The sequence below is a fragment of the Agelaius tricolor genome, unplaced genomic scaffold (assembly GCF_023055355.1).
Source record: "Agelaius tricolor isolate 1412-34295 unplaced genomic scaffold, bAgeTri1.0.p SCAF_1, whole genome shotgun sequence".
Classification (NCBI taxonomy): domain Eukaryota; kingdom Metazoa; phylum Chordata; class Aves; order Passeriformes; family Icteridae; genus Agelaius; species Agelaius tricolor.
This window is the reverse complement of record NW_027269261.1, coordinates 56,795,618-56,808,337: the sequence shown is the minus strand read 5'-3', so window position 1 is coordinate 56,808,337 and position 12,720 is coordinate 56,795,618. Positions and strand designations below refer to the sequence as shown.

The 12,720-nt window shown below is 38.5% G+C and overlaps 1 protein-coding gene across 2 annotated transcripts in view; it reads left to right on the top strand.

The window, feature by feature from the left end:
- Positions 1–12,720, top strand: part of ARMT1 (acidic residue methyltransferase 1) — a 47,707-nt gene that overhangs the window by 15,497 nt on the left and 19,490 nt on the right. The window contains exons 2-5 of one of the 2 annotated variants that reach the window (XM_071435522.1): positions 981–1,029; positions 4,372–4,503; positions 7,433–7,689; positions 11,289–11,433. In XM_071435522.1, the coding sequence (XP_071291623.1) occupies positions 994–1,029; positions 4,372–4,503; positions 7,433–7,689; positions 11,289–11,433 (570 nt within the window). In that variant the 5' untranslated portion in view covers positions 981–993. The remainder of the gene's footprint in view (positions 1–980; positions 1,030–4,371; positions 4,504–7,432; positions 7,690–11,288; positions 11,434–12,720) is intronic. The other variant, XM_071435536.1, reaches the window with a different exon arrangement.

Genomic DNA, 12,720 nt, shown 5'->3' with positions numbered 1-12,720 from the left:
TCGGGCTTGATGTTCTCAAAAGTCCTTTCCAGCCTCATCAGTTATGTGTGATTCATTTTAGTCTGTTTTTATAGATGTAAGCAATATCTGAGTCACTGTGGAATAGTGTCTGAACCTTCTCATTCTCATTGCTGTTTGTAGCTTTGTGCTTTTCTGAGATGATGTGCATGCTGGTTGGCTGATACCAAGAAAAATCTGCAGCAGCCAAGTGTGAAAATTTTTCAACTACCCATTCTTTCAGGTATTTCATGCTGGATGTCATCTTTCTGGTTGCAACAAATAATAATAATAATCTGCTGCTACATTTTATTTTCAGAAGTTAGAACAATTTTATGCACGTATACACTCATGAATATTCATTGTCTTGAGAAAAAACATTGCAAATTTGGGATATCTCATTTTGTTTGATTTCAGAATATGAAAAGTTATGACACTGGGATTTATAAAAATCATTGAATAGCTCACTGAGTCCAACCACTGTACCAATTCCTATACAAATATGTAGGTAAAAAGGGCCCACTGATTACCTTAACATCTGAGGGGGAAAAAAGATGTATTTCAGTTAAGATAGATCCTGTGTTATCACTCAGATCCTTTTAAAATGTATCAGTATAGAAGAGGTGCAGGACAAAAGCAGAGGTGATACAAAAACTTGGAGCACCTGGAAAGCAGTGGCAAAGGAAGCAATCACTGCATGAAGGCTGCCTGTGTAGCTGAACTGGTGAATGTACCCTGGACAAACCAACATGAAGGTGCCTCTTTTGGTTAGATGTGTGTTTGAATACTGTGGAGACAATCAGAGCTCATAGGCTACTAGAGAAACTTTCCCAAGGTGTTCTGCTTTCATGCCCAATTTTGCTGATGGTAACCTATGATACAGTTTAGTAAAGCATATCAGTGAAAAAAGAATGTCATATGCCATTGTATTACAATCATTATTTTTCAACCTTTTTTCCCTCCTCCCCATATTTGTTCTGTAGAAACAAAGGAAGAATGAAGTCAACAAAGGTTCATGAGTCATCATTTTTGGTATGTCAACCCTTATGTGTTTTGGTGCTTTGGGAATGGGAAGAAGAAATCCCTGCCCTGAGCACAGTCTATGACAGGGCATTGACAATTCACTCAGGGTGGTGATGGGTGTTTAAATGCCTACTGGGGGCTTTCAGTTTCAAAAAAGGTTTTTAAAAATTATATGTTTTGGGAGAGGGCTCTGGGCTGTGTGCAGGCAATGGCAGTGGTGGTGGCGTTTGGCAGCATTGAAATGGGAAATACAACAGGAAATAAAGGAGAAGCTGCCAAAAGCAGAATGGGAGTGAGTGACTTTAACAGTTGGCTGATTTCAAAGTACATGGATAAGTATAAAACTACTGAACAGTGCTGTAGTTTTGTTGTTTCTGAATCAAATGAAGTTTTCCAACTAAAGGCTGGGAGATAAAGGCAGTTATTTGGTAAAAAATGTCAAAACAAAAATGGTCAACAATAATAAAAATCACCATATATTGTTGATCTTCTAAAGAACACCTATTACTAATAAATCTGAAGGTCTGAGACATATTGCTCTTAAGTATTGTAAATATGGGCTTAGCTTTTGTTTAGCATATGAAGTTAGATGAAAGCTTCATTTTCTTGCAGATAAGTGGAAAGAGATCAAAAAAATTAATGTGAGTGGGGGAAACAGCCAAAACCTAGGTTATTTAGAGCTGATTAAGTGTTAATATATTAAGACTCCTTTTGTCTACTCTCTCTAATTCTTTTAACACTTCATTAATTCTATTTTCCAAAAATCAGTATAGATTACATAATACTCATGAAACATTAAAAATCTGATTTTTTCTCCGCAGATAGAAAAGTGCCACATCTGCATTACAAATTCTACCCCTATAGTAAAGTCATGCCAATTTAACTGAGTTCTTTGATAGGTCTGATTAAAGATCAGATTTGTGATTGGCTGATGGCAACCCACAGAAACATAGAAAACTATTAATTTTAGAGCATGAATGTTTCCTGCTAAAAGTATGATGATAATACCAACTTTCCTAGGGTGGTGCTACCATGATTAGTTTTACATTTACCAAGGCACTGGAGGATGCAGAGATCTGCCTGTGCAAATCTCGCTAAAACTATAGATGAGGCAAACAGTAATCCTGTTGACCTTGGCACCTGGCTTCTTTTAAACTTCTTTTAAATCCTTCTGGATGTGTAGCTGCATCTTTAAAGTGTTCATAATTTAAAAATCTAATTAGTATGAAATGCATAGATTTTGGAAGTTTCAGCTCTAAAACTGTTACGTTGATTATTGCTGCTGAACCAGGGCTTCTCTTCTTCAGCTATGCTCTGAAATGTATTTATTTCACCACTTTTGAGATGTACGCCTTCTTTCTGTAAAGTCGTAAGTTGTGTTTCTTTTGGGAAGAAAAGGAAAAAGCAACATTCCTGCAGTACTATAAATGTAATAACATACATAACCATCATACCCAGTGTTACTGTTTGCAATCTCCATCCATGTTTTTGCAGCCCTGGTGTATTACAGAACAAGAAAAATGCCCTCTACATTAAAGAATTTTATGTGGTCGTACATGTGAAATAAGCAGAGTGAAACAAAAGTAAGACAGGAGCAGCAAGGAGATGGCACATGGTTTCCCTCACTCCCTCAGAACCATGATAAAGTGTTGAGAAAATTAGCAGCCCCTTTATCTCCAAGATAATGTGCTGTGTTCTATGTGGCCGTGAGTTTTCTGCGTGTGTCAGTCTGGCTTGATGAGAGTGGCAGCACCTTTGTGGAAGAGCACAGCTCAGTGTCTTTGAAGGAGATGAATGCAATTAAACTTGATGGGTCTAATCTAATGTCAACTAACACAGGGAGGAAAGATTAAAGAATAGAGCTGGTGATATTATAGCAACTAATCCAAGGTGATTTATCTTCTGCTGCGGTCTAAGCTAGTAGTTTTTCCTTATTCCTCAGGGATTTCTCCATGTCTTGCATGGTAATTACTTTACTAGATGTTCGCATATTTGGAAAGTTCTTCAGGGTGTTTTTTTCCTAGTTGGAATGGGTAGGGGCTGAACTTGTAATTTATCTCACCTTTAAAATTGATGCTGATGTATTAAAACATGAAGAGAAGATGTCTTTGTCTCCATTGCAATACCTTTTTCCAAAAGCAGTCATTATCTGGGGGTGTTTTGCATTTTGTAATTAATACTCAAATGTATCAGGATTGCAGTCTTGGTTTAGTCCTGTGTGAAAGCTGATGGAGAACAAATCTCATGTTCAGTTCTCTGCCATGTGTGCTTCCAGCATAGCCTAAACTTAGTTCTGTTCTGAAGAGGTTACATTTCATCGGTTTTAGTTATTATTGATTGAAAAAAGAAAAAAAGTTCTGTCTAATGAAACTCTACCAAGACTTCAGGTCTGAATTTTCATCTTGAAAGACTTAAGTAACAAAGGCCAAGACATCCAGCACATTCCTTCTCTACTGCAGAAGAGCAGAACATCACAAAAAGGAGAAAGCCTACTATAAAATCTAAAGGGTACAGCTAAAGGGTTGTACAAGTGGTGTGAAGGAGACTGTACTAGAAAGACAGAGGCAGTGCTTGCCATGGAATCAGGACTTGAAAAAGAATGAAAGGTAGTCATTATGGTGGTGGCTGGGGATGAGAAAGCATCAGTCAGGAAGCTGAAGTTGTGTCCAAGTGATGGAGTTCAAAAGGATCTCTAACCTTGAAGGATTAGAAGTGAGAAAGCAAATGGCAAGCCAAAAAGTGACTTGTAGGAGCAGATACAAGTGTCTGAGTAGGCATGGGCTCTTCAGCGTGGTAGGGAGACTGTGGATGGGAGATATGATAGAAATCTGAAAAATCATGAGTGCCGTGGAGAAGATGGATAGCAATTGCTTTTTTTCAACATTTCTTCTGAAAGAAAAATGAGGGGATGTGTGGTGTAACTGAAGTCTAAAAGCCAAAGTGATTCTTTGCGTAAGAGACCCCTGAGGACTCCCTTTGGATTAAAGTTTATACAGATTGAAAGAGTAACTGCATAATTTTGTAGAAAAGGGACCTTTTGAATGTTACTAAATATACAGAAACTGCTGGAAATAGCCAGAGCTGCAAGCAGTAGGAGGTCATGGGAGTGTTGAGGGGGACCATCTTACTTTAGCACTGGTGCTGGTGGCTGAACTTGGAGATGAAGGTGGAGACTCATAGAAAAGCAAGTCTTTAACCTATTTTTCAGTAAGTGTGTGTTACTCTGGGAATAATCCTCGGCAACATTTGGAGTAATGCCCTGGAGCAGCTTAATCAAATTAAAAAGCACTGAAGGAGAAATGTTCCAAAAATGTGATGTCTAAAGGTTTTGTATTCATTCTGTCTTCACAGGAATCTCATGATCACGTTCTTTTGGATATTCCTGTCACTAGAGAGCAGATGAATCATTATCGAGCTGCAGCTGAAACTGCTCAAAGTGAACTTGCAGCACTTTCAGTGAAGTATGACTGTGCCCAGTCAGAGGTACAGCTAAAAATAATTTCAAATCCTTCTCCAAACCTGAGGATATTTTGCAGTTTCCTTATGTGGAGAATAGAAAGCTTGCAGAAGGTCCAAAACTTGTTTTTCCTACAGAACTTTTGGATTTTTGTTTTTAGAATGTCTGTGTGAGTTTTACTTTGTTTCCTTCTGTGATCGAGAACTGATTACAAGTTTGTATTCGGAAGACTTGAAGCAGTGTAGCTTTTTATCATCATGTAAATGCAATTTGTTTATATTAAAGCTGAAAATTAATTAAATTGTGGTTGTATAAACATTCAGATAGATATCCTCCTCTTCCTGCTGGTGAGTTAAGATCTAGCTGCTCATCTTTACTCATGTCTCCCTTTTATTCAAGTTATAGCTCTCCAAATGTGCTCTGCTTTTGTGACCAGTGAAATTGTGTTTGTACTAATGAGGTTGATTGTAGCTAGAGAGGCTGAAGAACACATACACATAATTTTTTATTCTTCCTGCTCTGTAGATGGTGTTTCTAATGAGAGGATTTATTACAGGGTAATTTTTAGAGCTGCCTTATTTCCACAAGTGATTTTTTTTAAACATATAACTGGTTAAAATTGATTTGATTGGAGTCAGCAATGTGGGCAGTGGTCAGTTTTAAAGTGGGGTAAAATGTGCCTTTAGAAGGCACGAAGTGCTTACATTAATTCACATACAGAACTACAGGCATAAGTGGCTGTTGGCTAAGGTTTAATTTGATCAGTTGATCCTGCAGTCACTGCAGGGTTCCCCTACATTTAACATTTATCCAGAACTGGTGCCTTAAATTTAAATTTTAAGAAGCCATACAGAATCTAATGTTCTCATATGAAGAATTTATTACTGGAAATGCTGAATGGCTTTATTGCCAGAACATCTGACTGATTTATAGATTTTTCAAGACAGTGCTTGCAAAAGCATAGTCAAAAAAGCAGCTGTTCATGCTCTTGTTAATAAAGACCTTCATGACCCAGCTGAGGTCAGAGCCTTGTTCTGCTGAGTGCTCTGTAAAACTCATGATATGGGATTATTCTTGCTTTTTCTGCTATTGGAACTGACCACAAAGACAATGGACAGATGAAAAAATATCACATGGGGAGTTGAACCACAGAGAAATTTTAAGGTTATGAACACTCTAAGATACCATAGCTTGGTCCAGCTGCCAAGCAAAGCAGTGCTATTGTTCCTTCAGCTGCTCATTTCCTTCCCCACACTGCCCCACCCCTTGTCCCAGCACAGATGTGTGTTTAGTTTTTACAGTGCACTGCTGTGTCCATGCAATTGAGAAATAATTCCTTTCCTTCTGAGTTGCTTTTTAGCCAGATCAGTTTGCCAATCTTATTTCACCTTGTAGCCATATAAGTGCTTCTTCTAGCACTAAGAGGAGGGTGGAGTATGGAAATGAAGCCCACGAACCCGGGAAAAAGCCAAGCTGCTTTTCTTGAACTCAGTGCTGCTCCAGAGTGTCTGATAGAGCTTTGCTTGCACGTGAAGCATAAGCTTATTGAAGGCTGTGCTGCTGCTGCTGCAAGGCTGATCCTCCTCCCTGATTTCTCAGTGTTAGCCTTTGCTCTGTGATTCTCCTTCTCCTCTGCAAGAGAAGAAGTGAACTATTTTCTATCGTTGTTATTGAAGTTGTTTGTAGGGGAGTCAGACAAACACAGAGCTGGTGCGAGGGAGACGAGGACAGCGTGCGTGGCTGGAAAGAGGGGAAGCAGGACCTCCCTTTTCCAAGGCATTTGCTGTTCTGCTGGCTCACCTGGCTCTCAAATTTCTCTGAGTATCTTGGGTCATGCTGAAAGACTCCCAACAGAGAAGTGAATTTCCCCTTGTTCTGGATTGCAGTTCAATATCTTAAATATTTTTTCCTCTTAAAATGTTTGCCACAGTTTAGAAGTTCGGTCATTCACCATAAAGAACAGTTAACTTGGATAAACTATTTACCTGTTAATTTTATATGATAGGACAGAAGTTCTTCAGATTGCATCTTGCTGCTTTTAATTGGAATTGTCAGGAAAGCTGAAACATGCCTTAACACTTCTTGTGACAAAAAAGTCCACTTTAAATTACTTATTCCTAATAACAAAAAATCATATGGAAATTTTGTTTGTCTGGTGAGTCTCCCTCAAGTGCAGTCTCCTAGAGAAGCTTCTAATAGAAATAGTTCAATGGAAAACGGTATTTCTAACAAAGAGAGAGAGAAAAATCTACTGAACTCCATGGGCTCTTGGAAAGCTCTAACGTCATCCCTGTAAGAGGTCTCTAACATTTAGGGTGATTTTTCTCCTCCTACCCTTCCTTAAAAGACTCTGTTGCTGTTTCTGTGTAAATACAGCTATGGATTATCATACCCAAAAATAACTATTTGCATAAGATGGGAAGGGGGTGCCTACCATACAATGCTCCAAAAATTTAGTTGCCTCTGAATATGCCTCAAGCCATCAAAAGGCCCCACACTCATACAGGAGCATACTTTGCTGTTACAACTCCCTGCAGCTCTAGATTATCTGTGGAATTGAGCACCAGATTTGGAAGCATGCAGGCGGCAGGCAAAAAAGAGGGAATAGTGTTGTTAATAACTTTGCTGTAATGCAGATACATAGGAGACATGAGTTAAGTTGTGCAGCAGAACTTAAGTTAGACTTTTCCTAAATTCTGAATTAGTAAATAAACTTATTTTCCTGTAAGATGTTGTCTTGAAAAGTTGTATTGTGTTACCCAACAGTAGCTTTTGTTTTTGCAAACCTCTTCCATTGCTTTTTCCTAGTTATGTGAAAGTAAAGTTGTGTCCCTCTATTCAGTCTTGTAGTGATGGAAATGTGTTTCTTGTCACATTACTAAGCTTATAATACAGTCATGTTATTTCAGGCTGGGAAAACTATTCTTTATTAATTTTCTCCTTTTCTATCTATAGCTGCTTAAACTCAGGTCGAGCATGATCTCTAAAGAAGCTTCTTTCCAAGAGCTGAAGGCTGAAGCTGAAAGCCATAAGGAAAACAATGCTAGACTGATGTCTCGCCTCCTTTCTTTGCAAACACGAATCCAGGAGATGGAAGAAGAGCTGTGCGTGCTTGCTGCTTCTAAAAACCAGGCTGAGCTGGCAGCTCAGGTGGCATGTAAGGAAAACTTGGAGCTGAAGGAGGAGCTCCATGAGAAAAGTGCAGAACTAAAGTAAGAGTCACGTGAGATAAGAAACAACTTTTTTTTGGGTAGGATGATGGAATGGTACAGTTGTCGATATAGAAAAAGAATTTGTCGATATAGAAAAAGTTCTGAATTCTGTTACAGTGCCTGTGTGTGTGGAAGGTGCTGAAATTTGAATTTTGTTTTGAGCTGGTAGTCAATACCTAGAATGTTTTGTACTTTGAAGGTGAAATGCACTGAACTTATAAAACATAGTATCCTTTAAGTGTACTGTTCTTAGCATAGTGTATCAGAGCACTGATATGTCAGTCCTGCATAATTGCTCATGTTTCGTGTCTGTAGGATGGAGACTCGTAGCAAAATTGATTGATATGAAAATATTCTAAGCTCTTAAATTCCAAAATCAGTGTTAGTCCTATTAATAGTCACCTGGACTCTTTTAATGGATTTTTTTGCCCATTATCAGACTAATATTTGTGACTCCATCAATACTGTCTAGAGCAAGGAGTGAGTGTTTACCAGAGCAAGGTGAGTGTTTACCAGACACCTGTCTTTCCCAAATCAGTGTTTGGCACAGCTCTGCCAAGTTTTATGCATTAAAAGTGAATAATTAAGTCATTTTAAAACTTAGAGAAAACCATTACAGTGCACTTGTTTATTATCAGCTGATTTGCCAAAAGCCCTGCTTGGAGAGTGCAGTTTTACATAATGGCTGTTAAGATTCTTTAAAATGCTATTTCAGGGAAAAAAAAAAAAAAAGAAGAAGAAGAAAAGGGAAGAAAAACCTCCTGTCCTGTTTGCTTGCCTAACTCACTGGGAGAAAACTTCTGGAATACTGTGTTTCATACTTGCCTGCAATTAAAGTGATACAATCAATTTTATGGGCATAAATCTCTGCTGTCACTCCCAGAGCAGTCCTGACTGCTCTCTTTGGCATACAATACTTGTGTAATCAGTTCTGTTTGTGCTGATGCGTGGTGATCAAGGGACTGCTCGAAGAGAGAAGTGAGCAAAAAAAAAAAAAAAAAGCTTGATTTCCACCTCTACCAATCCCAGCTCTGGTTCACTGTGCACCTGGAGTGTGCCACTGGACTTCTGGCAAAGGGGAAGAGATACAGGGATAGTGACTCTGCTCATTTGGAAGGAACAAACATGCTGGATTGATCATGAATATGCAGTGTTTGCTTCCAAAGCTTTTGTTGTCCTCAGCTGATGGTTACATGTGTCACTTCACACTAACCAATGTGTTGACTCAGTGAACTTCAGTCCCTTATTCTGGCCACCCTGGTAGTGCCTGGCACATGACTAGTCCTAATTAGGTGTTCAAAAAAGATTTTCACTGAAAACCACTAATGAGAGGGAAGAGCAAGCCAACACACATTAAGTGCATATTTACATTCTATACCTTGGGGATACAGTAAGAAATGTTTGGTGAATTCTCTGATTGGCTTCCAGGATGTGCACCTCTGCTATTGAAAATGGTGCTTTTCTGCTCGACATGTCTATTGCCATGGTATTTTTAGAGTGTGAACTGTCAAAAGCTTTTTTCTTCTTCTTTTTTCTTCCCTTCTCTTTGCTCATTAGTTCTGAAGAGCTAGCAAAACTGTGAAAAAGCTGTGTTCTACTTTTTTGTACCTGATTGCCTATTTTCTAGGGGCTCACACCTCTGTGGCCCTACTGCAGGTAATTAGATTATTCGTAAAGTTATCAAATGAGTGCTTTGTACTTCAGATTTTTTATTTTTAGCAGCAGGCATGGTTTTGTTAGTGGATACCTCCATTTTTTAGAGCCACGGAACAGTTGTGGGTGGTCAGTCTTACATAATATTCTGACATATAGGCATGCATATATGGCACGTCTGAGCCTAATACCTTTTCACTTCTGATATATCCCTCCTCACAACAACAGTTCAGCAATCATCTCATGGTTTAGTTTTGTTGGGGCTACAGAGGAAAGGAAGGTGCCCAGAGGTGAGGAAGCTGTGAGGGTGCTTGTGTTCTGGGTGACAGTGTCTGCTGCAGAAGGCAGAGCTCTTTTGGCTCACGGTGTGTGCTGTGCAGCACTATGTGGAACTGCCCTCACAGTGCCCAGAGCAGTAATGAATGTTTTCCATTCCCCTCTTTATTCTGCCCCTGTCTTTCACTTTGCAGCAGGTTTCAGCAGCTGTGCTGATCCCCCTCCTAAGGTTATGTGTTAAATCTTTTCATGGACTGTCTGTTTTGCTTACTGATTTATAAGCATTCAATGTACTGTGTTTGCACTCACTGCATCTCCTGTTGGAGTCTCGTGGGCTCCTGTTAAATGCCAGCTGAGAGAGTAAGAAATCAGACATGGAAAAGAATGAGTCCAGCAATGACTACTGGACCCACCTTAAAAACTGACAATAGTGCTACACTCTGATAAGCAAATGAGTTTCAATAAAATATTTTTTGCTCTAGGCATGCATTTGGTTACATCTCAGGTCTTGATTTATTCTAGAGTGAAGAACTTGCTTTAGAAAGAGCCTTATTTTTCAAATGGAAGCTTGTCTTCAAATTTACCACTACCAATCTACCATGTCTTGCACTCTTCCACTAAGTACCTGACTCGTGGGTGTTAGTGAGAGGTACTGGAGTTGACATTTGGATTACACTAGTGGTTGTTTTGAGCTCTGTTTGGTTGGCTGGTTTTGCTATCCTGTTTGTTTGTAGTTTTTCATAAGTGATGTGTGTTTCAGCAGCATGAGCAAGATTTCCTCCATTTCCTACCGAATCAGACTGTGGTGGTTCTTGTTTGCTGGACCCATTGTTGTCCCTGGCAAGGGAAGGGATGTAACCACATTTATATTAAATGCACTGTTAATTTATTTGTTGTTGTTCTCGTAGAGTATTTACAAACTGACACCTGCTCTTAAGGCTGAGAACGCATTTCATGTGGGATATGCATCCACGTGATAGGCTCCTGTTGAGTGAAATTGATGGCAAAATTGTGATGAAATTGCTGGCAAAAAGTTCCCTTTTCTTAATATCTTTGTGGTAGTCAAAAGATGCTGTCTTTTTGAATACATCCCTTTCATGAGTAGTGCTTCAGAGTACTGCACAGCAAAGTAGTGTCTCCCATCTCTGCTTCTACTGGTAAACTTCCCTTCACAGGTACTCTGGATGTCTTACACTTCCATTGGTCCAGAAAGGCTTCTCTTTACTTGAACTTTGGTAATCATCTCTGTCAGCTTCTTTAGAGAGAGGGGATGTGCTTTTTGCATATTTTTGCTATGAGTTGATCACTCTCTCCCCCCACTTACTTTTTCTAAGGTTTTACTTGCAATTTCTGCTTGTAGTGTCTTGAGGGCACTATTTATTCATGTCACTTAGTTCTTGTGTTTTATTCAAATATGCTGAGAATGAGATTGGGATCATAGAAGATTTTTTTAAGTGTTCATCAAAAGCAATGATGAAGAGATGTTTACACATAAGGCAACTGCAAAAGTTATATGTATTACATAACAGATATAGAGAATTAAATGTAACTTTTAAAATTCATTTGGTGGTATGCAGAAGCTAGCAATAGTCTTGGGACAATGTATTTTGCCTAGAATTCTTTTTCAGGGAACATTCATCCTGACGTGTATATTTTCTCTGTCTGGTTAGTAAATATTGGAATGAGTGTGAAGAAAACATGACTCAAGCTTCTAAAATCAGTAAAAACTATGAAGAGCTCCTTACACATCTTTCTGGATTCTTGGACGTAGACATCAGAGAAAAAGAGAAACCACAAGAAGATTTAACATCAAAGGTGATTGTGTAGGCAAATGTTTCTCTACAGTGATTTAACAGAAAAATATTTAGTTGTCACAGAAGTAAAGCAAATAATAAAGATCTTGGTATTTAATTATGGTTTGCAGACAGTGCTATCATTTAAAGATGATTTTTTTTTTTTCCTACTGGGCTAATTTTCAAAGGTGCTGAAGACTAATAGGCCTCAGTGAACTCAGTCTCCCTTATCTGCATAAATAATTTATGAGCCTGTAGTTCCCACATACAGCCCTGCTTAGATACTTGGTTAAAAGCTTTCCTTAAAACATTAATGTGGGGGTCAACAGGTGATGTGTAAACTGTAGTGCTAGATCTTATCTCTTATCTTGAGCTGACATGCCATTAAATACAAACATCTGAAATGGCATGCCCTAAAACAACCTTTTCTGTGTTCTGTAATAAAATGCTGTAAATAACTTTGTGGTGCTTCTGAGACTTAATAATAAAAATTTATAATTTCTCTTCAGAATACTTCTGAAGTTCCAAAACTAAGCTTCCATTTAGGAAAAGAAAGTTGCTTGTATCTTCTTTTAACATCTGTCAGTGCTGCTGAAAGTAATTTTATTCTAATTTTATGCATTTGACTCATCTTCTGTCCACTCTTTGATCTCGATTTTTCTTTACTTTGGAGCACAATAGATATTTGGAGAAATTCTATTTCATAATGTTCATGTCATTGTGAGATTACAGTCTTAATAAATCAAGATTATCTAGGTATGTATCCCAGTGAGTGTACGCCCTCATAATATTACAAGCACATTGAAATTTTAATAGATGCTGTAAAAACATTGCCACGCAAGATGCACTCTTGCATGCTTTACTAATTAATAACTTAATCATTAGAGCTTTAAAAAACATATTTTCATGTCTTTTAACAAAGTAGTAATAAATCTAGTTGGGAAATCTAATTTGTGCTGAAAGCTGTGCCTTAGGAAACCTTAGCAACTAGTTTTCCTGGGGTCTTGGCACATCTATTTAGCTTCTTTTCCACATTATGGTTTTATTTAAGACAGAATTGATCTGTTTTAGTCTTAACAAATGTCTTGCCAGCAGGAATCAGGGTACATTTTTTGCTCGCTCTTTGAAGTGCCCACATTTGTCTATTCCACTGATTGGAAATAGCACAGTGTACCAAAACAGCCCTGGAATCCTCCTGGAAAGGACTCCTTTTTCCAAGGTGTTGGCTGCTCATAATGTCAGCACACCAGGTATTTGGCCCTGTCCTTGAATGTGCTCATGAAATATCTGTTACTAACTCCAACCTCTG